The 26021-nt window shown below is 49.8% G+C and overlaps 1 protein-coding gene across 6 annotated transcripts in view; it reads left to right on the forward strand.

Annotated features, from left to right (window-relative positions):
- The first annotated feature begins 383 nt into the window (after positions 1 to 383).
- Positions 384 to 26021, forward strand: part of WT1 (WT1 transcription factor) — a 33936-nt gene continuing 8298 nt past the window's right edge. For all 6 annotated transcript variants that reach the window (XM_066552301.1, XM_066552302.1, XM_066552296.1 and 3 more), the window contains exons 1-6: positions 384 to 774; positions 4668 to 4790; positions 4895 to 4997; positions 11226 to 11303; positions 20126 to 20228; positions 21652 to 21802. In XM_066552301.1, coding sequence (XP_066408398.1) covers positions 384 to 774; positions 4668 to 4790; positions 4895 to 4997; positions 11226 to 11303; positions 20126 to 20228; positions 21652 to 21802 — 949 coding nt within the window. The remainder of the gene's footprint in view (positions 775 to 4667; positions 4791 to 4894; positions 4998 to 11225; positions 11304 to 20125; positions 20229 to 21651; positions 21803 to 26021) is intronic.

The following is a 26021-nucleotide window of genomic DNA, read 5'->3' on the forward strand; positions in this document are numbered from 1 at the left end:
TTTGCAAAGTTGAGGGCGAGCAGGCATCCGAGGTGAGGCGTGCGCGGCGGCTGTGCCCCCCTAGCTCGGACAGGCGGACATTCGTACAGACAGACAGACAGACAGACACACACAGACACACGCACACCGCGCTGCGAGCGGGTGCAAGCCCGGAGGCGATCCTGGAGAACAACCTTTCCCTGTCGCTGCTGCCGGCTCCCGCAGGGCTGGACCCGGGGAGCTGCGTCGCGGAGCAAACTTCCCCCAAAGGGCTGAGCTCGCCGGCCTGGTGCCTGCAGCCGGAGCCGGCCTCCGGCTTGGCGGGCAGGGGCCAGGTGTCCTGGAACAAGTGCGGCCCGGGGGGAGACTGGCTGCCCGGCGGCCGGCAGAAGGTCTGCGAGCAGATGGGCTCCGACGTCCGAGACCTCAACGCGCTGCTGCCCTCCGTGCCCTCCCTGCCGGGCAACAGCAACTGCACCATGCCCGTGAGCAGCGCGGCGCAGTGGGCGCCCGTGCTGGACTTTCCCCCGGGGGCCTCCTACGGCTCGCTGGGGCCGCACTCCTTCATCAAGCAGGAGCCGAGCTGGAACGGATCGGACCCGCACGAGGAGCAGTACCTGAGCGCCTTCACCGTGCACTTTTCCGGCCAGTTCACGGGCACGGCCGGCGCTTGCCGCTACGGGCCCTTCGGCGCCCCGCCGCCCAGCCAGCCGCCCTCGGGCCAGGCTCGGATGTTCCCCAACGGGCCCTACCTGCCCAACTGCTTGGAGAGCCAGCAAGCCATCCGCAACCAGGGTAAGGGCCGCGCTGCCGGGCGCCCCGGGCTCGGGGGGCGGCCCCCGGAGGCGCCCGCTCAGCCCCGCAGGGCCGCGCCTGATGTAAACACCAAGCCCGGTGTTTCTCCGCGGCAGCCGAGCCGGGTTTAGGCGAGCCAGCCCCGCCGTGCCTCCCTTCCCTCCCTGTGCGGCAGCCACGTCGCTCCCGGGAGCTTTAGGAGCCGGGAGTTGCTCGGCCCCCACCCCTCCTGCGGGGCAGCGGATGCAGCGGGCGGCTCTGCCAGGCGGGCTGGAGCCCCCCGGCCCCCTCCCCGGCTTGGAGCAGCCTCTCGCCTTCGCAAAGGTTTGTTCGGGCCGGAGACGGCACAAGTCCTGGGATGGAGCTGGGGCCCGTGGCCCGGGAGAATTCCCGCTGCGTATCTCGGGATGATGGGGTGGTGGCGGGGGTAAACCTCCAAACTTCCTCCTGAATCCGAAAAGCGCTGTGTTTTCAAGCCCCTTGTCGAATTAACCTCGGGAGGGCTGAGTATTCCCGGGCTGGAATGCACAAGCGGGGGTGCCTCGTCGTTTCTTGTCCGCATCTCCGCGGCCAGGACCGGCTGCACCGTAACTCCCCGCGGTGCCCGGTGCTCGCACCGCCCTGAGAGGCTCCCGAGGGTTGAAGGGCCGGGCAATGCTCACCCGCGTGTGGCACCGGGGTCAGCACCTCATCCTTCTTCTTCCAGTGCCTGCAGTATAAACATTTGCGGGTGCGAACGCCAGGGAGAAAGGAAAAGGGGCCGGCGTGCGAAGAGCTTGCACGAGACCTTTCGGGTCCCGTTCCCGAGCGATGGTTCAGCTGGCCCCGGAGCGAGTGGCGGTGTGTGCCGGGCTTGGCCCCGCGCTGCCCGGCCGAGGGGAGCCGGGCAGCCGAGGCTGGGGGCACCGGCACGGGCAGAGAGTGCCGGAGTGGCCCTGCCCGAGCGGGATGAGTGGCCGGGGTCTCTCTGCTTTTCGGATGGGGATCCCCGCACCCAGCCCGCAGCTCGGGGTTGCTGTGCCCCGCGGGGGTAATCGCGTACCCCCAGAGGGGCTGGGACACACCGTCCCGGGAGGGCCCGGGCCATTCGGGCTGCAGGGCGAGGGGCAGAGCAGCGGCCGAGGCCCGGGCGATGTTTGCAGCGAGGGGTTGTTCAGCACACACCTGCCCCGGGCAGTACCGGGTCGCGGTCCCGGTGCCACCGCGCTGCTGCCTTCGACCCCCGGCCTCTGCCCCCGGGGTTCTCCCGGCGCTGGGCTCCGATGTAGGAAACTGCAGAGCGGGGTTCCTGGGCCGTGCTGCCGATCCCGGCTGGGAAAATGGGCAGCATCCCTGGAGCTGGGGAGTGGCTCGGCCCTGCCGAGGCCCCGGAGCTGCTGCGTGCCCCGCGGGGTCCCAGCTGCGGGACGGGAGGGGAGCGGCCCGGAGCCCGCCGGGACACAGGGACTCTGACGGGGAAAGATGTGTTTCGAAAAACAGCTGAAAAGATTTTAGACCTTGCAGGGGATTCATAATCGCTGGGCGGAAGTAGGGACGAGAAAGCGGAGAGAAGGGCGAGGGAGATAAATTCGAGTTAGCGAGGGACAAAAATAGCTGTGAGCCCGCTCCATGCTGGCGTGCGGGTTTACCCAGCCCGGGGAGAAACCGAGCCTTTAATGCCCAACCCACGGAGCCCACGCTGGGCTCTCCTCGGGCAGGCACCGCACACACCCGCACCTGTGCGGGCCCAGAGCCCTGGGGCTCAGCCACGGCTGTGTTCGGTGGCACGCACAGAGAGGGCTCCTATGGCAAGGAAAAATTCGGCAAAGGGGGTTTGCTTCTTCTTTTTCTTTCTTTTTTTTTCTTTTTTTTTTTTTTTTTAACTTTTTATTTTGTGTACGGATAAAATGTTCTTGCTTTGGCTCTCCTCAAGGTTGAACTCTTTTTTTTTCTTTCTTTAGAGGTTCCTCCGACCGTGGGAAAGACGCTACCTTGGCTCTGTGATGACATTTCTGCCAAGTCTGGGATGGGATGGGGTGGGGGGTAGGAAGCTAAGGCTTTGAAACCTCTGCCCAATTTCCCTCTTCTCGTTTGCCTGCCTCTTTCATCCAGCTGGGCTCCTCCAACAACTGGATGCCTCCAGCGGGCCCCGTTCTCCACCAGATGTACAACTTTCAATTATTTTCAGCACATTTTAATCAGGCCTAGTTCTGATAACGCCCTAATTAAAGAGACCTCACTATCGGCAGCTCGGTTCAGAACTCAACTTTCTTATCACATTCCTGAAGCTTTGGGTCAGGCAACACCGGAAAATGCGGCCAAAACCTCGTCCTGCTCCGAGCTGAGTTTTGAAGGTCACCGAAACTCTGTGGCGGGCCAAAAGTAACGTAGAAAGTGTCAGTGTTTTCTGAAAGCTAAAAAAGAGACAGAGGGAAACGGGGAAAAGGGAGTTGAAGGTTGAGCCTCTACCCTGAGGGCTGAGGGAGGAGATAAGGAGCGAGAGGCAGCTGTGGGATGGGAGCCCGCTGGGTACCGGCCTGTCAGCGCTGCCCGCGTCCCGGCGAAAGGAGCTCTGCTCCTGGGGTCAGGGCGATGTGAGGGACATCTGGCCAGTCCCACTCCTATGCCAGCCCCGCAGCCTCCGGGCCGACTTAAAATCGCCGCCAAGGTGAAGGTTTTAAAGCCTTCTGGAATATTTTTATTCCCGCTGCGGCTCCCTCCGTTCCTCCCGCTCATTAACCGCGCGGGTTAATGAAGTGCTGTAATGTCTCTGGACCCAGCCTGGCAGCGGAGAGAATGAAACCGAGAAGCAACATTCGAATCCCTTTGCTGCCTCTCGATTTCATTCTCTCCGAAAGCCGCTGTGCTCGCGGATCGTTGGTGAAGCAGAGACCTGCCCAGCGCCGAGCATCCGAAAGGGAGCTGAGACGGGCGCCCGAAAACAGCCCCGAGTGCTCCCTCTCGAGTGACAAAATCCCAAAATCCCTCTCCAGCCACACGCCCCATCCTGACGGGTCCGTGAGGGATACCCGAGCTGGAATAAGCGGGTTAAGGGAGACGAGTGTGAGGGAGAAAGCGCTCGTAGTCCCTTTGGTTTCTTTCCCCTGCCCGCGTCGGACTTTTTGTTTTGTTTTGGTTGGGCTTTTGTTGTTTTGCTTGGTTTTGTTGGTTTTTTTTGTTTGTTTTTGGTTTTTTTTGTTTGTTTGTTTTGTTTGTTTTCTTTTTTTTTTTTTAAGAGTGGCTCTCGGAGGAGCTTGGTTCTCGGAGTAAATGCTGATGAGCCGAGAAGCCTCTGAGATAATATTACTTTGTAATTACTTTTTTAGCTGAAGTTGTTTAGCCAGCTCCAAGTCATTAATGAAAGTTGGTGTCCAAGCACCTGATTTACGATTCTGTGCCGGCCCGGGGTCAGCAGAGGTGGTCTCTTTCCATCTGAATCTGCTCGGTGTAGGAAACAAAATAGGCTGTTTGTTATTTTGGAGAGCAATTTTCGCTGAAAGGAGGAGTTTTATTTTTGCACGTAATATTCCGCCTCTTTATTGCAGACTCTTCAGAAAGCCGCCCTTAACAAAATAAAAAAAGCTCAAGATTAAAGGGTAACTTCTAAATTGGAAGCGCCAGATGACTACACCGAGCAGATGGGAATCTTCCACTTTTAATACGAGCAACAATTAACGAAAACATCCTTTTTATTACCGAAACCGATCTGTTCTCTTTAAACACGAACGAGACTTCCGACTTTCCGCGCCTGGGCGCGGGCTCGGCACGGCTCTCCCCGCAGAGAGAGATGTGGCACAGGGGACAGAGGGGCTCCGGGAGCCTGGCCCTGTCCTTGTCTGTCCCCAGCCTCCCCAGGGGGGATCGGGGGGACCCGGCGGAGGCTCCCGCTAACCCCGCTGTGCTCTCTCCGCCAGGTTACAGCACCGTGGCCTTTGACGGGACCCCCAGCTACGGGCACACGCCGTCCCACCCCGCCGCTCAGTTCACCAACCACTCCTTCAAACACGAGGACCCCATCAGCCAGCAGCCCTCCCTAGGTAATTTCTACCTCCCGAGGAGCTCTGGCACGGAGCCGGAGCTGCCCGGTGCTGGAGAGCCCCGTTGAGCCCCAAGGGTTAACTCTGCGCTGCTCTCTCCTCAGGGGACCAGCAGTACTCGGTGCCTCCCCCGGTGTACGGCTGTCACACGCCGACCGACAGCTGCACGGGCAGCCAGGCGCTGCTCCTCCGGACGCCCTACAACAGGTACCTCGGCCGGCAGGGAGCTTGGCTTGCCCTCCTCCTTGTGCGCGGGTTGTTGCTGGGACGCGCTCTCTCTCCCCCGCATGCCGTTCGAACAGCTTTTCCTTTATGCAAGGAAACAGATTTATTCCTTCCCTTCTCAAAAAAAAACAAACCAAAAACCAAAACCCAACAAAAAACCTAAACCCTAAAAAAATCCCAACAAAAAAACCCCAAAATTAACCAACCAAAAAAAAAAAAAAGGCAAAAAACAAAACCAAAACAAAAAACCCACCAAACACAAAACCCCCAAAAAAACCCTCTAAAAACCAAACCCAAAAAAAGAAGATTCGCACGTAAAAACCAAACCATACCAAGGCAAAACTGCCCCAAACCCCCAAACAAACAAACAAGCAGAAAGCCAACAAAAACAAAGAAACCAACAAAAAGCCCCCAAACAAAACGATATCCCTAAACCCGCACAAAACGAAAAAAGGAAAAAAGGATGCTGCGCCTTCCGTGGCCGGCCCCGCTGTGTCTCGCAGGTTTCCCGGCCGGCTCGCCCTCCCCAGCCGGGCTTGGCGCCGCTCGGCTCCGGCAGAGCATCCCCGCTGCAGGTGCCTGGAGCCGGGGAAACGGGAGCCGGGCTCCCCGCACTCCCTGGGCCTGATGAATTTGGGATTTGCCCTTAACCGCAGCGGGGGAAGCGCTTGGGGCAGCCCGGCTGAGCCCCACTCCTCCCCTCCGGCCTGGCTCCAGGAGTCCCCGAAGCCCCGAGGCCGGGAAGGTGTGGGAGTGCTGGCTGGAGAGCAGCAGCCATGGGCACAGCGTGGGGCGGGCGACTAAAACTCAGCTTCGACCAAGAGTTTCGTCTTGCAGGCCCAGAGCCGTTCCGATGGCTCCCAGGGGTGATGGGAGCTGGCCTGCAGAGAGGTTATTTATTGAAATCGGGGCAATAAACCTATCGGATTTCCTTGCTGGGAGAAAGGTGCGTCTGGAACTTTGCTGCCAGCAACGAGATCTCTTTGCCAACAGACGGGCCCGTGGCAAGCGCGCCTTCCCGGTTGGTTTTTGGTTTTTTTCGGTCTGACATGGGGGCTGGGCGTTGGAGTTTTACAACGTGTTTAGTGAGTGAAAGAAGTTCCCCAAAATTTATTCCTCAACTTTTTGTGAACTTGGAGCCAGTCCCGTATCTCGGAGTTGCTAAGTAACTCTCGCACACAAAACAATATGTGCCTCTGCGAAGGAAGCCGCGAGCGGCTCCTCTTGTAGGCCACTTATATCACCTCAGATTAATCGACACTGGACGTGAGACAACAAAATTCTGTCACTTCCAGAAGCCACTTCGCTAATGAACGTGAGTTGACGTCAAGGGAAGGAGGGAATGAGGTAATGAAGGAAGGAAAGAAGCCTATCCAGAGAGATTAGCTTGCAGAATAATTGGCGGGGCGAACTCCTGCGCTGAAGTGACAGAGATTGCGAGCCGCGCAGGGAAATCTATAAATATGGTTCGGAGGAGGCTTGGGGAGGGCAGCTCCGAGCGGGCCTCGCAAGGGGGCAGCCACCCCCTTCCCCAGTCCCCCCGGACCCCGGGGGTCGCCCTCGCCCCGCTCCTGGAAGCGGCAGCGCCTGCAGGTGTGAATCCGATAGGAGAATGCTGATAGCGTCGAGAGCTGTCTCTTCCATGTGCCTCCGCTGGGACAGGGGTGAGCAGAGGTCGCCTCCCTAGCGCTGCCACCTCCCTCCCAGCGCTTGGGGACCCGCACCCGGCGCGGGAGGGCAGCGCTGCGCCACGGGGACCGATTTCCTCCCGACCTCAGCCATGATCCTGCCCTGCTCTCTGGGAGGTTTACGGCTTACTCCAGTGAGATAAGGATTTAAGCCTTTAAACCTCTCAGGAGCCAATACTGATGCGTGGGGGTGTAAGCGAGGCAGCGCTTGCTCCACGTCGAGGGCAGCCCCAGGCTGCTCCCGCAGCGGGGCCCGCACAGGTGGCTGAGCTCGGCGAGGCCTCTCCTTGTCCCTTATTGAACACATTCAAAACCGCCTGGAAAATGTGGTCAGGAAGGCGGATGAGTCGTTGAGGTACAGAAACGGGCGGGACTCCTTTTCCGCATCGCCAACGCCCTGAAAACGACCGCGCTGTCCTTAAACATTAATCTCGATTTGGCAAAATCGTGATTATTTTTGGTTTTTTTTTTTCAAGACCATATTTATCCCGCACCTCCTTCTTGAAGATTTCTTTTGCTTTTCGCAGTTCAGGTCAAGCTCGACAGCTCTGCTTTGTCAAGTGATTTCTCGGTGGCCGCATCCGAGCGCCGGGGCTGGCGACCCTGCCCACGCCCGCTGCTCCGAGAGAGCTCAGGGGATGGGGCTCAGCCCCGGAATGGGGGGTTTGTCCGTCCCCACACTGCCTGGGACAACAGGCACTCCCGTCCGCCTTTAGCAGTGGAGAGGGGGGGATGTGGCGGAGAAGACGAGGTGGGGAATGGGAGGTGGTGCTGCCTCTGCCCCCGGCGCCATGCGGCGGCCGCTGTTTCCCTGCACCGCCTCCTCTCTGCGTCTTTCGGGGCGCCCGAACAGCACTGGTTTGGGGTCCCTCGCCCTCTCACCCCAGCCAGGGCTGCGGGTCCGCTCGGCCTTGCAGCGCCTCGCCGGGACGGCCATCCCAATTTTGGATCCGCCGCCTCCAGCAAGACCCGAGGGATGATGCTTCGGGCGGAGGGGGAGGGAGAGAGCAAAGGGAGAGGATGAGGAGGGAGTCACCTCCACCTGATGCTCTGGCTTCTCCCTCATCGCCATCTCTCCAGCTGGATGCGAGGGACCCTCCCGGCTCCCCCGCCCCAGCCCGACCCGCGGGAAGCAGGGCCGTGGGCAGGAGGGTCCCGCCCGTCTGCAGGGCGGGGACACTCGGGGCTCAAGCGCCTCGCCCTCTCTCCCGAACCGCGGCAAAGTCGGCAAGAAAGAAATGGTAGAACGGTCGTAATTCTTAGGCTGGAAGCAAAACTATCTGTGAAATCTCTCGCCCCGGCCACTGCTTGCTCCGTGTTTATGGCCCGGCCCGCCGCGCCCGTGGCTGGAGCTGGACACGGGTGACAAAGCCGCGCAGATCTCAGGCGGGGGTTTGTGGGTCCGTCAAAACGGTGATGTGAACTTTTCTACCTCGCGCTGTTTAATGTAGTAAACATGCTGGATGTTGAAAATTTACTGTGAGTCACACTTGCAAAGACTTTAAAAGTGGAGGAGTCTCGGTTCAGATTATAGCTCTTTCTGTGCAGAGGTCAAGAACTCGGTAATACTGCAGTGCAGGCCAAAACAAACTCTATATGATCTACTACTGGTTTCCTTTTAAGTTCCCTTTTTGCTCAGCGTTGACTTCCTTTTATTCCACTCCAACTTACATTAATCCCCGCTGTAGAAATGTTTCCCCCCCCCTTCCTCTCGTTTCTCTTTAAAAGCATCTTTGTAATGAAAATAAGTTATTTTTAGTGTCTTCTTTGTGGCCGCTCGAAGGGCCAAGGATTCAGACTGGAATCAGCTCAGGCAAATCCCTGGAGACCTCGCTTTCCTCCTCCCCATTCAAACCCCATCCAAAGCCCAGATTTTGAGCGGAGCTGTTGGTTCCGTGAGATCATCTCACGGTACCGTCAATAATAAACCACGGCGAGGCGTAAATGGCGTTAGGGACGTCCTGTTCTCTGTCACATGTCAGGTGTGAGGTGTTAATCCGAGCCACTGCCCGGTGGCCCCGGGCAAGCAGCGCCCGGACCGGGCCGTTCTTATCTCCGGGCTTTAGGGGCGCGAAGCCCGGCGGTGCCCACCTGCCTCCCGCCCAGGGCCGATTTGGCCAAAGCTCCGGCAATTCCGGCTTTTTCGAGATGAGAACCTCGCAGCTCCGTGGCTCAGCACAGAAATGTCTCCCCTCGTTCGCTGCCGGGGTGGCTCAGACCCCACCGGCAGCGGTGCAATGGATTTGGGGAGCCCACGGCAGACCCCGTCCGGGCTGGTGTGGGCTTCAGACCGAGCCGGGCACCTGCTCCTCCCTCACTCAGTCCCCGGCTCCAGCCCCCGGCAGCGGGAGGACAAGGACGGGGCGAGGGCCGGGGGTCTCTCCCCGCTCAGGAGACCCCAAACGGGGCAGACAGAGCCGGGTTTAGCGCGAATAGCGGAGCTCTGCTCCCAGCGCTTCCCAACACGTCCAGCCTGCCCGACAGCCGCTCCGGGCTCCTTTCCGAGGCTCGGGCTCCGCCGGGGAGCCGCGGCCGGCGCTGCAGAACCGGGAGCGGGGCGCGTTTGGCCGGGCGGGCACCGGGAGAGCTGCGGCGGCGCCGGGGCGCCTCGTCTCGGACACCATCACCCAAGGGCGGCACGGAACACAGTGGCCGAGAGCTGTGACAAGATGAATAAGTGTATTGCTTTATGAAAAAGCAAAGGAGGGAAAAAAAAAAAAAAAAAAGTGGATATTGTGGGGGAGGCTCTTATAAATGAACTGTCAAGGGAAAGAAAGTTAAAGGGAAATCTCCTGCTGTAAATGCATCGGGCGGGCACTTCTAATAAAAATCAGGGTCCTGGAGGAATTAATTACAGCAGCATTACAGGAAGAATTCGTGGAATTGCAAAACGTAGTTGGCACAGACCAGCACGGACTGCTATTGCAAATGGGGAAACTGCAGGAGAGTTTAACAATTCCTGAGCTGATATGCAGGACATTGTAGTAGCATAATAGCACTTCAGACACACTAATGAATAATAGTGTCCAGTGATACTGACAAATGATATTACGCATACTTCGAGATTGAAGTCACTTAATTTGTTTTTATATGCAAAAGCTTCCCACTGGATTCTGGCTTTTATAGGTCGCTTCTACCTGCCACGAAGTTAAAAAAAATTAAAAAGGAAAAAGAGAAAAAATGCCGTCTCCTAATAACAAAATGATATAAATTCACGGCGTAAATCCAGCGAATTTAGGTGTAATTAATCAGCGGGGAGACTTGCGTTTATTGTGAACGGTGGTGCCCGGCATCAATCACCGCGCCCGCCGGAGGGGCCGGGGGCTGGCCGGGAGCTGCGCTGCGGGGACAGCCCGGCCCGGGGGAGCCTGCAGCACCTCCTCGGCCCCGAGGGGACCTGTCCTGCCGGGAGAGCGCTGCCGGGGCTCCGTGCCCGCCTCCCGCCGGCCCTCAGCCCTGCCGCGCTCGCTGCTCCGGGCGGGAAGCGGGGAGCGGAGCAAGGCGCGGCTGCGGCCCGGCTGCCCGCGGTGTGTGCTGCCCGGGACAGAGCGGGGCAAGGCGCGGCTGCCCGCGGTGTGTGCTGCCCGGGACAGAGCGGGGCAAGGCGCGGCTGCCCGCGGTGTGTGCTGCCCGGGACAGAGCGGGGCAAGGCGCGGCTGCCCGCGGTGTGTGCTGCCCGGGACAGAGCGGGGCAAGGCGCGGCTGCCCGCGGTGTGTGCTGCCCGGGACAGAGCGGGGCAAGGCGCGGCTGCCCGCGGTGTGTGCTGCCCGGGACAGAGCGGGGCAAGGCGCGGCTGCCCGCGGTGTGTGCTGCCCGGGACAGAGCGGGGCAAGGCGCGGCTGCCCGCGGTGTGTGCCGGCCGGGACAGAGCGGGGCAAGGCGCGGTTGCAGCCAGGCTGCCCGCGGTGTGTGCTGCCCGGGACAGAGCGGGGCAAGGCGCGGCTGCCCGCGGTGTGTGCCGGCGGGGACAGAGCCTGCTCCAGCGCTCAGCTCCGCTTATCGCTCAGCCACTCCATTTTTCTCCCGCTTGTCAAGCCCCTCTGTGTAGTAACATCCATCACGAGTCACGATAGCTGTTTCACTCCATTACCCACGTGGTCTCTCACACTCCTGGTTAAAACAGTTAACAGATTTGACTTTTTAAAACAAATAATCCTTTGCGTTACCCCGCCGGGCTGCTTATATTCGTTTCATTCATTTCGACGTATCAATATCGGATATTATTTTTCGGGAAGGAAAAAGTTTTATGTTTGTACTTCCAGCTCTTTACAAATCGTCAGGTTTGCACATTCAAAGTGTCTTTTCGAGCCACAGATTTCCTTTTATTTTATTTCCTTTTATTTTATTTCCTTTTATTTTTTAAAATTCGTAATGCATCGAAAAAGGGATTATATAAAACAAATTCACTTTCTACTGTTATATATTTAAAACAAATAACAAAGAAATTGTTGACATTCTGATGTTTTGGTTTTTATTTGATAGCTGCAATTTTAGTCCTAACCCTACATCTTTTCACTACAGTGACAATTTATACCAGATGACCTCACAGCTTGAATGCATGACATGGAACCAAATGAACCTGGGATCCACACTGAAAGGGTAAGCAGCTCTGTTCTCTTCTAACCTGTTGCCCTAGTGAAGCTGCTGAGCTAACTTTATCTTGGATTTTTGAATTCGAAAAATTGTACGGAAAAAAAAAAAATACTGTCCGGTCCTGAGAGGGCTCATCACCTTGCCGTGTTTCTGATGATCCTCGCCCCAGCCTGAGTGGAGGCTCGGGCTGCTGGCTGGCCATGCCTGCAGCTCTGGGTGTGCCGGGCTCCGGTGGCACCGGGCAGGGCAGTGCCCGCAGCTCTGGGTGTGCCCGGCTCCGGTGGCACCGAGCGGGGCAGTGCCCGCAGCTCTGGGTGTGCCGGGCTCCGGTGGCACCGAGCGGGGCAGTGCCCGCAGCTCTGGGGGTGCCGGGCTCCGGTGGCACCGAGCGGGGCAGTGCCCGCAGCTCTGGGTGTGCCGGGCTCCGGTGGCACCGGGCGGGGCAGGGCAGGGCTGGGCAGTGCCCACTCCCGGTGCCCGGGCCCCTCCCGCAGGGACAGCCGTGGTCACTTCGCGCTCCGCTCCTTGAGCTGCCGCCCCTTCCTACCATCCCTCTTCCCTTTCCCTGCCTTCGCCAGGCCCTGCGTCCTGTGTCCCGGCCCGGCCGGCTCCCGGTTTCCTTCCTCCCGGCCATTGTCGCCCTCCCACCTGCCGGGAAGAGGCTCCGGCCCGCCTCCCCCGGGCGCTTCCTGCGGCCGCCCGGCCAGGAAGGCTCCGAGGCGCCGCGGGGCCCCGCCGGGGTGGCGAGCAGCGCTCCGGGGCTTCCATCCCCGCAGCCGCCGTGCCCGGTGCCTCCTCCGGGTCTGCCGGGGCCGCGGATCCCCGAGGGAGCCGTGGGAGCAGCGGGGCTGGAGCGCTGCCGCATCCTCACCTCGGGGCATCCGTGAGCGGCAGAGCCACCTTTTGATGTTAGCCAAGGGAAAGCCGCTCTGCTCTGAGCAGATAATTCACTGCTCTGAGGAGATAACCCGCTCTGCAAACTCCCCCACTGAAGGCAGGTATTGGGATGTTCTCAGTGTCCAAGCGTGTGCAGTCTCAAGGGAACAGCAGGAGAGGCTGATAAAAGCCTGCACAGATCTGTGCTTTCATCCATAGATGTGAAAGTCTTGCTCAAGATGGGCTTTGTGTACACTGCTGTACTGCGATAAAGGAAAAAAAATATTATGGGTCTCCTTGTAGCTCATAAAGCAATGGTGTTTGAAGGTTAGAGGGAGTAGTGTAGTAAACTATCTGTACTGAAGTGAGCAAGGGAGCTGAGCCTGAAGAAATCCATCAAGGAGGTTTTTTCTGGTTAGAGGAGATCCCAAAATCCTACAGTTGTGCACAGTTCACTGTCTTTGCTGCCTATCCCCTCTTTTTAAAGGCTATTTCCTTCTTTTCTTTCATAAGTCTTTTTGATTTCCTCTTGAAACTGTGGCCTTTAAAGATCAGTCATTGCAATATTAGACACTGTTTTGTCTCTTCTGAAGAAAATATCCTGCAAAATGGAGAAACACATCAACCTTGACTGAGGTCCAAGTTATTAAAGCAAGGAAGAGGTTATTCTTTGGGGAGCTCAGGAAAAAAAAAAAAGTCACAATAGAAATATTAAAGGAGTACAGAACAAAATAAATGGCTTCTTACTTGTCCAGGAGTCAGACTGTCAGCAGTGTAAAGTATGTGACCTAGGATGCATGAAAAGGGGGAAAGAATCAAGATGAATGATCTATGGTAAAACAAAGCTGAAAGTTTTGGTATAGGCCAAGATTGTAGAATCTGTGGAAAATCAGTGCTAGACATAGCCTCATCACTGGTAATATGAGCCAAAATAGTTATCTGTCTTTTCTGGCTGAGAGTTACAATACACAGTACCTCCAATCTCAGTTGCCATGAACATAAGGTATTCTTCCCAAGATTTACATCTTTAAAATATATGAACTGTTCATAAGTGATTCCCAGGCGTTTAGTGTTTCAGATGCTTTTCTCAATCTCCTCGTTGTAATTTAAGAATTTTGGAGTCAATCTTCCTGCTGAAATATGGAGCTTCTAGGTTCTGTCCAACGATGACAGTCCTGTTTAGCTCCTTGCCTTCAGTTCTGCCCAGCACTTCTTCCTGGCTTCAGTGAGACTTTTGCACATTCTAAGAAGGAAAAAAATGTTGCCAGTAAGTTCTGCAAATAGTTAGAGAGCTCTACAGTTATATAAAGCTTATGGGTCACACACTTTATACTTGACAGCAGACCAGGTCAGTAGCTTGCTTTTCTGGGTTCCTGTTCAGCATGAGTTTAACAGACTGAAATGAAGCTTTTGCAGTGCAGTTTAGGTAGAGTTAGTTGGCAGTTTCTGTGCTGAAGTTGTCTAGCAGTTTATCTGAGAGCATCCTGGTTCTAGCTCTTGTAAAGAGCCAGTATTTGGGTGATCAGCTCCAGAATCCCCTCAACCCAGATTAAAAGTTTGAAACTGGGCAAAGAACACTGTCGGGTGGCCAAAGCTGATTGTGAAAATCATTCCTGTTGAGTTGCAAGCTTATGAACTTGTGTGTCAGCAGCAGCAGCAAGAGCCTGGCATCTGAACTCTTGAATGATTTTATCTGCTCAGAGCCTGCTTCAGCCTGTGGCTTTAAGGCCATGGAAGACTATTTTTCCTGAATGCTTTTTCATTCATGGATGTTTTAATATTGGATATTGGAACTGAGAGCAAGAAGTTGCTATGTATCAGTGGAGTTTGGTCTGAGTGCTTTCAGTAGGGGTAAGCATCAGGAATTTGTGGAAGGCATGGCCTGAGAGAAAGGCAGAGGTGGGCAGTGAAAGGTGTGGAGCAGAGATCCTGGCCAGCCCAGTGCTGGATGGTGAAGAGAGACATCTGAAGTGAGCTGAGATGTTGTCTTCTGCCAGAGTAGAGCACCATGGCAGGGGAAGGGGAGAGTGGTGCCAAAAGGGCAGCAGATAGAAAAGGCTGCAGCTATGAGTTCTGGGGGTTTTTACTCACTGACAAACCAAAACGATGTGTGATGGCCCAGGATGACCTTCCCTCTGCCAAGAGCTGCCCCTTGAGAAGAAGACAACCCACTACTGCTACCATACAGTCCAGGTGACCTGAATGTGGATTTTAGATTTCCACTTGGGGCATGAATTCCAAATTGATTGCTCTCTCAATGAGCTCAAGTGGTTCTCACAACTCACGTGAGGGAAGAGGAGTGCTTTGTGAGCTTGTGTGTGTTAATTGTGTTTCTTGTTTGTCCAGGCATCCCTCTGTCACCTTCTGAACTTTGGGTGGACCAGAGGGAGGGCTGCCTTGTCTGCAAGCTGTCTCACAAGCTGGCAGCTTCTAGAATCTGAAAGGAAAGCTTCGTTGTTAAGGCAGTGAACCTCACTGTGGGACTGGATTTTATCTCCTCAGGCTGTTTGCTGATGATTTGTTCCTCGTTTGTGGTATTTTGTTTGGAGCTGCTGGGATCAGATTTATTCTGTTGCAGGAAAGTCAGTGGGTCTCAGACATCTCAAAATTAATGTTCCATATTAGTGGACACTTTTGCCATTGGTATCTCTTTCATATTTTTGCGTTGCTTTTTAATTTGTCCAATATGAAAAGCACTGCTTCCTTCCACAGCAGTTCTAGAGGAAGATCTCAGGGCTATAAACCCCCTCCTTTATATTTTAATGAGTTAAATGTAAAAGTGACATGGAAATAACTGATACCAGTCAGGAAGTGATACAGCATGGTAGACAAGAAGCATAGCTACATTCCCAACAGCAAGACTCCATGTAATTTTCTCTTCAGCTGCTTGAATAAAAAGCTTTGATCCAAATTTCTAACAGTCATCTGAAATCAGGCATAGAACCAGACAACATTTTGGTTTTCCTCTTTTGGTTTTGCTTAGATGTTAAACACTCAGCATGTTTCATGGAAATTGGTATTTATTGCTGTTTTCTCAGCCTCACTGTAAGGAATATTGGGTATGATCTCTGTAGAACACTATTAAAACTACATCTTAAGCAAGGCAGGGAAAACCTTTCTTGTTTAGGAGTGGTTTGTAAAGACTTTTCTGTTTAGCTTTGGTGGTATTATTAGTAAAATTTGGAGGTGTGAAACTTGGGTTCAGTTCTGCAATCAAGATGAGCTGAAAATGAGCAATAACCTCCAGTAATATGGAATTTATCCTTTCCCACTGGTCTTGTCCTGAAGGGAAAGCTTTGGTGAAATCCTGATTCCAATCAGGTCTGTGGCAAAAAATCCCAAACCAAAGAAAGACTATTGAAGTCAGAAACACAAAGATCCCTTGAAAATCTGGAGCCTTCCTTTCATTAGCCAGCTGACTGAGGATGGCAGAAGGGCTCAAATCTGTGAAATTGCGTTTTTTGATATTCCTTTGCTTTGGAAAGGGCAGATTAAAATGCAGCTTCATACTCCACCCTCCATAATAGCATCAGACAAAAACCAGGCAGAAACAGGATCTTCTATATAACTAATCAGGATCTTTTTCTGTCTCCATACATGTTTTTCCCAGGGTGCTAGGATGGTAAATATTTTAGCAGAGGGAATTAACTCTACTTCTCTTCCTTTATGTTCTGTTATCAACGGGACTAGCCCACACCCTCACTTTGCCTCATTTTTGGCTCTGTTTCTAAACCCTAAAATTCCTGTTCCTGCAGTGAAACACAATTAAATTGAAGCTTAATGTGGTGCCTGTTTTATGTAATCTTGCTTTCTGACTTTTTTTTAATTCTTCCAAGTCTGAATCTCATGAATCAATGTGTATTCACATTTCATCTGAAATTTTCTAGCTCTCCTCAGTGTGTCCTAAAGCTTCCCTTTTTTGGTTTATGGAATAATAATAAAAAGCTTAACTCTTCAGATTAAGTTGTAGCTGCTTTATACATTGGACAGGCAATTTCAGTTTTACAAAGTAAAAATGGTGTGAGAGAGAAATTGCAGCTTGATTATTTTTTTTAAATATTCAGATTAGAATGTCATCTTTTATGAGGTTTTTTTTTTTATAACCACTTAGATTGATACAACTCTCTAAAGCTGCTCTGTTTTTCATCACACATTCTCATCTGTAAACCCTTCATTTTTATTAATCTCTGTACAATCTGTACAACTCTGAGATTAATCATTTTAAAAGAGCTACTCTGCGAGTGTTAAGGATTTGCTGGGCTAATGGTAAATGCAAGTGCTTCTAAATACTCCACAGCACAGAGCTCTTCCTTTGCAAGTATCAGCCTTTGTTTCCCAGTTATCTAGAATTACATTTTATGGCTCTGTTTCCAGCTCTGGCTGTCTAGATCCAAAGAACAAAATACACTGAGTCCTTTTTTTCACCAGCTAACCCAAACTCTAAATATTTACAGTCCATTTCTGGCTTTGAGCAGTTCTGATTGAAGTTAAAGGGAATTGTGTATTTACAAATAATGGCAGATTTGGACTGTGAGGCCAAATCCTTCAGTCCTTGCTCAAACAAAAATTTGTGTTGGATCCTGGCAGGGCAGTTTGGCTGCATCTGGTCCTGCTTAGTTTTGAATCCTTTTAGGACCTGCAGAGGGATCAGCCCTGTGTCTCTCCCAATGGTGACTCTGGGCCTTACTGGGGACTTTCTGGCTTTTTTTCTTCTTCTTTGCTTAACTCAGCTGAGCTTATAAGGCATTGTCTCTTTGCCTACTTTAACACAGAGTGTCTGACTAAAAAAGATGAAAGTTAAGGGCTGTGCTACTCTCTGGAGATTTCCATTTAGTTAATGTACTGCAGGTATAAATTCACCAGTCACTTGTATTCCTCGTGTATGTGGCATTGCATGATCTCCTGCATGCAATAAAGCAGGGGTGTGAGTTTAATAATAGATCTAGATTTGTATCTGCTCTTCTATCCCTGCCTTTATTGTAGGATATAAACTGCAGCCATATGAAACAAGCCAACTGTGCCAGCTGTGATGTACACTTTGTGGCATAAATCATGGCTAAAGCATGGAGTAAAGAGGCTGGAAGGGAAAGAACTCTATTTCCCCATGAGGATGCAGAGTGAGGGCTGAACTTCAAGAGAGCAGCAGTGCAGGGACAATTTGTGAAAGCTTCTCCTTCAGTGTTCCAGTTTCCCACTGACTAAAAGGAATATCCACCTGTTAATTTCTATCTCCCCAAAGGTCAGATTATTCCACAGCACTCCATAATGAATAAACAGTGTTTTAACCAAGAAATCTCTCATGATCCATTCTGCTGTCAGCAGCCATATGGCCATGCTGAGTGCCAGCCAATGCTGATGGAAATGTGCCCAAAGTAAAATGGGAAATAGGGCTCCTGGTTATTAAAGCATCTCTCCTAGGGAGCTGGTTAAGGACTTAGTGTATTATGGGTCAAGGGGCTCAGAAAGCAGGTTTTAATCTTCATGGATTCTTGTATGTGCAGTTTTTGTGAGGTACAACTAGAAATAAGGGGAGGAAATGTGTAAAAGGCTGGTTGTGGAGAAAGGCTTCCCAACTGTGCAGTAAAAACTGAGGTGGAGATCACCTGGAGGATACCTCTCATTCATGGAGCCATTCCTTAGGGCACAGACAGGGGCTTTGTTCTGCCTCCCATTCCTGGGAGGAATTATTTCAGAACTAGCTGGTCCTTACAAAAAAGATTATCACTGAAAGATGAAAACCATGGGAATGCGGAGGGAAAGTGGGGCTGTGTTTTATGGTATGAGATTTTACTACATAGTTTCTCTTCCTACAAAGTTTCTGTCCTGGGAATTCTTATCAGCCTTTGTGTCTGTTGTTTATTGTGGTGTTTAAGGTTGTCAGGACAGGTGTGAAGGGGAGGTTACACTCGGGGTGACCAGTGCTGAAGTTCACATTTACCCTTGATTTATTGCTGTGCTGCAGGTCAGCAACAGCTTCTGCTGAAGAACTTCCTCCTTATCAAAGGTGGTCCATTCCATTCCATTCCATTCCAGTTTCGAAATGCACTGTGTAATTTGTGATCAATGTGGGTATCACCATGGCTTGGAGGATTTCAACACCCCTCTCCCCAGCTTTTTTTTTTAAATTTTTTAAAATTTATTTTTTTTTTACTTGTACAGACCTGTTGCCTTTAAACAGAGAGGAAAATTTGGTGTTGGTGGGGAATCTGTGCTGATCAAATGGTGATAGCAAATGGTAATTTGTTACTTGAATCAGGCAGCAAAAGGCCACTTGTGGGCTCTGGGCAGAGAGGAGACCCCATTTATTTGGCCACGGTACATATCTACAGCATAGTTTAATCCATTTAAATCAGCTAATGGTATCTTTATCTATTATTACAGAATTAATTACAGATATTACTACAGAACAGAGATCCTTTCTTGTCACCCCCCATAACTTATTCCATTATGATCACCTTAAAACCAAATTAAAATTGCATTAAGCAGAGCATACCTTCCCAAAAGATGTGGCCTTTGATTTGAAAGGGCAGGTGGAGCCAGGATTTGAAATGAGCTCTGCAGAGCAGTGGAAGAGCTGACCTCAGAGAACACCTCTGGCAGGGAGCAGCCTGCCCGTCGTGCCAGGGGTGAGGAGGGCAGCCCATCCTGGCCAGGCAGAGCTGCTCTCAGACACTGCTCCCCTCCTCTGCAGCCAGGCTCACAAACCCTTTAGACACCTCCTGCATTCCAGCTCCACTGCCTGCTCTGCAAATCACTTAAGAGGTTTAAAACTTCCTTGTAATTCTACTCTGCACATGAACTTTGAGTGAAGGGGAAGGAAGGACCAGTGAAATGAGAGTCTGGACCTCAGGGACCCCTTCAAATTGCTATTGCAAGCATTTGGCAGAGGCTGGGATAACATCCTACATATCCATCTCTGTCCCTAGCTGTGTGCCCTGGGGTTTTGTTCTGGGCTTTCTAATTTCTGGTGCTGTGCACAACATGTACACTTGCCATTGCCAATGTGCACCTCCACAAGTGATAATGTAACATACTCCTTCAAAAATTAGACCTAAAATGTATTTGTGTGGTTCCGACATTAGGAAGGCTGCAAACAAGAGACACAGCAGTGTTCCAACATTCAGGATTTTGAAGAACATAATTAGAAAATACATATGGCTGTGGCAACCCCAAAACACACCAAAATTTGCAAATTCTTAAAATTATTGTGAAAATTTATACCTAGTGGGGATAGCCTGTTTTTTTCCCCAAATTTTATTTATATAAAGGGTTAATTTGTGGTGTATTCTGCAAGCTGATACATGGGATAAATAGTTTAGACACTGATTTGTAATCTCTGTTTATGAGTACATGACTGCTATTCTTATAAATGTCATCACTTGCTTGGTAGTATCAGGTAATATCTGAGTCATGAGGTGCTGACAAAAATCCACTGCACTTAATGTGAAACTTGAGGCATTTTGCTCATTCCAAAAGATATTAGCAATAGCCAGCCCCACGTTTGACTGATAAATAATGTGAACATGTGCACATGACACCGTTGTGCTGCTATGTGAATTTTTCCCTCTTACCTAAAATCTTTGTGGAAATACATCAGAGTTGAAATCATGACAATTTCTTTTTTTTTTTTTTTTGTTTTTTCTTTTTCCCCTGGATGCCTTAATGGATGCTAATAGATGTATGTATGGAGTCAGTGCACCGTGCCAGTGGGAGCAGATCCATGTGCATGAAGGCAGAGCCGGTTTCCTTTGGTGCATTTCACTTGAACTTGGATATCATGGCTGCAAAAGCAAACTCTGCATATGCTGCCACTGACTTAAGGAAAGAAATCTCTCACATAAAGTTGTGTACTGAAAAATATGTGATTTTTTCGTTATTACCAGAAATCTCTCACATAAAGTTGTGTACTGAAAAATATGTGATTTTTTCGTTATTACCATCTTTACTTGCAGACACACAGCGGGATATGAAAATGAGAACCACAGTGCTCCCATGCTGTACAGCTGTGGGGCCCAGTACAGGATACACACCCATGGGGTCTTCAGAGGCATACAAGTGAGTATTGTGGGGCATTCTTCACAGGGAAGCAAAACTGCAGCCTGTTTATAGTGTTCACTCACTGCTTCACTGGTGTTTGTGAACCCATCCTTGATTTGTGGCTTCCCTGCCTTGTCGAGAGATGCTTTATGCAAGTGTCCTGACCTCACTGAAGCCATTGCACTCTTAACATGAGATTTCTTTCTGACACAGTCATTTAAAATTGCTCATCTCTTCTTCTGAAGCATGTGTGCAAGGCAGTTTTCCTTTCTGTGCTTACTTACCTTACCAGCTTCTCAGGTTGGTCCAAAATGAGTGATCCAGTTTCCAGTTTCCAGCTCCAATCACTCTGGCCATGAGTGATATAACCTCTGTGGTTATATCTAATATGACCACATATCTAATCTGTATCTATATGACTATATCTAATAACTACATATATGAAAGTGTCAGATGACATTTTGCTTTTACGTGTTTCTCAAACTTCACTAATTCAAATGGATTTCCTTAAAACTATGTATGTGATTGTTTTGTAATAATAAGTAATTAGTGAATATTTGGGAGGAACTTACCATTCATGGGAGTTCATTTCCTCCCTTTCTGACACAGTCATATCTTTATTAAATACTCCTGTAAAAGACATACCTTGTTAAACCTGATGGCAAAGTCATTACAGAGTATGTGTCTCTTCTGTGTTGCTGTGTTGTAAATGTACATCTGTGTTTTCAGATAGCATCTTTTCTTTTTCTCCTTTTCCTTTTCTGTGTAGTTTAGCCAGTCATTATTCAGTGGCAAGCTCTCAGAAACAGGCTCCTGAGTCGGCTTTTGTTGGATGAATAAAAGTAAATGGTCGACATTGTTTAAGGAAGTTAATTATCCCAGAAGGAGGAGATCATCTTTGATGGAACATTGTGACAGTGGCCAAAATGCGTTAAGGCTGAACTATTCACCAGCTCCACCTAGGCAGTTGTTTTTGTTTTGTTGTTAATCAGTTTGTCTTAATCCAAGACATCAATTTCCTTGTCCTTTAGCTTTATATGAGTATTTAAAATAAAAAGGACAACACTTGTCTGGCTCATGCTCTTTCCCTCTCGCCCTGGTATAAACTTAAAAGTATTTTCTGTGGCAATGGGAGTTCTGCCAGGATTGTGTGGTTATACATGAGGTCAGTGTGGGCCATTCAATCTCTCATACAAACACTGGTGAGAGAATTCACTGAGCAGAGCTCACTGTGCTTCACCTTCAGATAATTTTAATGCTCTGCAAAGAGGCAATTAAGGCCTGCTAAAGCCGCTGACGTAGAATGAAGCAAAATTTCCGATTTCCAGCACGATCCATCCGAGCATCTCTTTGTCCTGGGGAGGTGCTGGGGTGTGACCTGAGCGTGTGAAGTCAGAGCTGAGGACACCCAGGTGGCCTCAGCAGGTCTCTGTCCCTGCAGGATGTCCGGCGTGTGCCTGGCGTGGCTCCCACCATCGTGCGCTCGGCCAGCGAGACCAACGAGAAGCGTCCCTTCATGTGTGCCTACCCTGGCTGCAACAAGAGATACTTCAAGCTGTCCCACTTGCAGATGCACAGCAGAAAGCACACTGGTGGGTAGAATTCACAGCACAGCAGAGTGGGCACGGGGGGCTGGAGATGGCACAAGGGGCAAGGAATGAGCTGCCAGGTCAGGGAGCGCGAGAATCCGTCAGATCACGGAATCACAGAATCACAGAATGATGAGGTTGGAAGAGACCTCTAAGATCATAGAGTCCAACACCTCAACTAGACTATAGCACCAAGTGCCATGTCCAGTCTTTATTTAAACACATCCAGAGATGGTGATTCTACCATCTCCCTGGGAAGAAGAGCATTCCAGTACTTTATTCTTTATTAGCATTCCAGTACTTTATACTTTATTATTCTTCCAGAGAAAAATCCAACCTATATCTTCCCTGACATAGCCTGAGACTGTGTCCTTGAGACTGTGATGAGTGAGCATGTGCTCTGTCAGCTGGGAAACTCCTCTTGTCATCTGGGCAATCCCTCTTTGTTACCTGGGCAACCCCTCTTGTCATCTGGGCAATCCCTCTTTTTGTCACCTGGAAATCCCTCTTTGTCACCTGAAATTCCTCTCCTGGAGCTGAAGCTCTCTGGATCTAGCTAAGGAAAACACACAGCAATCAGATCACCTCCCTCCATCTCTTACTATTACAGGGCTGTGAGTTGTTTTCTCTTTTAATTCTTTTTTCCCCTTCTTTCCCTCCTCATTTGGGACCACTGAATCTCACTCCAGATCTCATCTAATGTTAATTATGAAGAATTTTCCTCTGCAAGAGGAACCTAGACATTCAGCATCCTCTGGCTCTCCTGTGTAAACCTTTTCTGGTAGGCAGGGATTGGCAATGCAATGGGATCTTTCCATGAAGGATTGAGCCTGAAGCCAGTCATTTGTAGGATAATGTCTGGATTCTCTCTGAGTTCAGGAAATAAGACCTCAAAATGTAGAAATCAAATACTCTGCTGCACCTTGCTAAAGACCAGACAGAGTTATTTCCCCTGTTGGGAGATTGATGGTGTTGGATCTGTAAAATGATGATATATTTTTAGATATGTTCCTTATGGGTTTTCATTTTTTTTTTTGATTGCCTGTCATATTTTTATTTAGAAAGTTCTTTCTGTGCTTACCTAGAAATCTGTGGATGTAATCTGTAAATATGGATGTTGAGTTAACCATTGATGTGATGGAAGACCAAAGGCGTGGAAGAGAGCAGGAGGGCAGCCCATGCTGGGTGACCTGGCAGACTGTCTAACATCTCATAAAGATAGTTGTGATCTTCTCCTTTTGGAGACCTTTCAGTCAGTTAATTGTGTCAACTGTGAGAAATGCACACAAAGCACTTTTAATTAATGAATGGGCAGGTCAGAAAATATTGAGACAGCTGTCTTCAGAGCTGCTGAAATTAAAAATTTAAGATACTTCAGACTGTAAGTGCAAGCTCATCTTTAGAAGGGAAGGTCTACGGAAATGCTATTCTATTTTCTATAAATAAATTGGAACCAAGAACAATTGGAAATGTTTTGAAGGCCATTAAATTCAGTATTGCCTAAACAGTTCTGAATTTTTTCACATAATCACTGTTTCCTTCATTCCTAAATTGATTTACTCTGTGCTTTAGCAGTCATTATTTGTTTGCTCTGGTCCTGTATTTTATTCCATTTAGTTGCTTGGCTTTCCCAGTGTTATTTCTGGATCAATCACAAGGACTTCAGCTTACATATGTTTTTTCATTAGCTGGAGAAGATTTTTAATATTATATCATATATAATTTAGGCTTGTAAAGTCAGAAAACCCCCAAAAGACATGGGGGATAGGCCTGTGTCTGTCTTGACACCCCAGAGAAGGGTTAGAGGGGTCCCATTGTCTTTGGGGCCTCTCCTTTGGTTCATGCTGCAGTGCAACTGGGTAGAGGAAAACCACTTTTTTCCCTTCCAACACCTTTTCTACAGGTGGGCACAGATCCTTCTGCATACACATTTTGATATGCTGACAGCAAAAATTATTTATTTTTCAAACCTTTGGAAGTTTCTTTCCATGAGAGGCCAGCTTGTTTCCCAGAGCTTGTGTTTGCTGCTGCCAGCATTGCTGTGCAATGTTTCCAGGCTGGTTGCAGCTGGAGAGAGGAATCAGGGGATGAAAACTGCTGGTGCAGCTTGCCTGGCTGAGGAGTTCAGATTTAGGATCAGAAAGGAGTTTTTCCCTTCATCATCTGGCAGGGTTTTGTCCTCAGCCTGTGGAATGGGTACTGGACATTTCCTATTATTATAGGTCTGGGAATTCTACTTATATATAGTAGAGTATATATAGTATATATAGAGTACATATATATTATTATGGTCTGGAAATTCTACTTACCAAACTCCCAGCTGCTGTAGAGGCTTAGAAAATGATGCTCTTCATTTCCTGTCTCCTCCTGTGGTCTGCCAGTCCTGATTTTGGGAGGGTTTTGGGAAGTGTGGGAGCATCTGGAGGGGATAACTTCCCAGCTACCATATTTTCCTGGCTGCTGGATGTGTGGATGGTCTGGACTTGGTGGCCATGAAGGTTTTCCTCCTTGCCATGCTCTTCAGGAGTCCTGGGCAGCCAAACCCACTGTTGTGATGCACATCCATTTCCTTCGCAACTTCATGGGTTTGTCTAACCCTGACTTCTTTCTCTTGCATGTCAAAAGCAAAATTTAGAACCAGTTTTCTCCAAAAATAATATGGTTGTGTTTGTCACACCTCTCCTAATCAAACAAACAAAAAAATATTAGTCTTCCTGCAGGGGGGTTCTGGACTCACTTATGGGTTTGGAGCTCTTCCACCTTATGCTATCTTAGTGTAGTGCTAGGTCAAAGATTTTGGTTATTTTTTAGATGATGAACACATGATTTGAAAACAAGCTGTTACATATATATGATATGAAACCAACAGATTGTATCTTTGCAGGATACTGTTGGCTCTAGATTATATTTTTTATTTCTGTAATAGATACATACAAAGGACTGGCTCATCAGATCTTCCATCCTTCTTTCCCAGTTGCTGTATTGCAAAACCAAGCAAGGCCCTGAAACACAAAGTTGGATTCTGTAATCAGTTTTTACCAATGTTTCAAATAACCTCAGTTGAAAATATGTTAACACTTTGTACCCTCTGAGGCTGCTTATCTGTTCTTAACAATGCCTTCATTGAAACATTCACAGCCAAAAAAGCTTTTTTCTTATCTTGGTGTATTTTGCTGCAGCAGATAGGCCTCTGAAAGGAAATGCAGAAATACATCTAACTTTTCAACTTTGCAGCAAATAATGTGAGTTGTCATCCCGTGGCAGGCTTCAGGCACTTCCCTGCAGAAACAAAGTGATGTCTAGACCTCCATAAATTTCACTTCTGGTGGAAGCATCAGCATTCTTGCCAGAGACCCTTTAGGTTCAGTGCCACTCATTGGGAAAACTGGATTTATCCCAACACAAAGCTGAGCAGGTTTGCAGAGAGAAAATCCACTGCCTGTTTGCCAGGGATGTTCTTTAGCCTAAATGGGTTCATGCTGTCAGCTGCAGTATGGACTGCAATGGAGAGTGAGAATCTGTGCATCAGGAAGGTTGTCCTTTATGGTAGGTGTCAAGCTGTGTCCTTTCAGGCTGATATTTCTACAGCATAAAAGAAAAAATGCTTGGGGATCTAAAATACAAGATTAATTTCAGAACAGTAATGACATGCCACAGCTGAGCTATGGTGTGGCGGTGACAGAAAATGTTAACTGTAAAGGCTCCCTAGTAAATAAATCCACATGTATTTTGTGTGAGTTTGCTAAAGCAAGTGATATTAAATAAAAATGTAGCATTAGCAAGGCAAAGTTGTGATCATGGGATTTGTTTGATTAAGTGGGTACACTTATTTAAGAAAAGGGATTTAAATTGGTGAAGGATGTATAGACCAGCCTTTGGATTCTCATTCCCACTTGCAGGCTCTGGTTTCAGAATCAGCCTCTTTTTCTCATCTGTTCTTGTTAGCAACAGGCTTTTACTCTTGCAGAAGTCCTTAATTAAAGCAGTGACTGTGAATATTTTGTGCAACTGCTACAGTGGTAGAATTTTCTGTTTTCCCATGCACCTGAGCAAATGAATTTGCTCCAGAGAAAACATGCACACTTCCCTCAGTTTAAATTAACTGCTTTTGACAAAAATTTGTTTTATTAGAACCATTTCTTGAAACATGTGCAAAGGCAGATTCATGCTTGTTTCACAATTCTTGACCTTTTCTTTTAAAAATTGTTTTCCTAAATATTCA

The sequence above is a fragment of the Molothrus aeneus genome, chromosome 6 (genome assembly GCF_037042795.1).
Source record: "Molothrus aeneus isolate 106 chromosome 6, BPBGC_Maene_1.0, whole genome shotgun sequence".
NCBI classification, from domain to species: Eukaryota; Metazoa; Chordata; class Aves; order Passeriformes; family Icteridae; genus Molothrus; species Molothrus aeneus.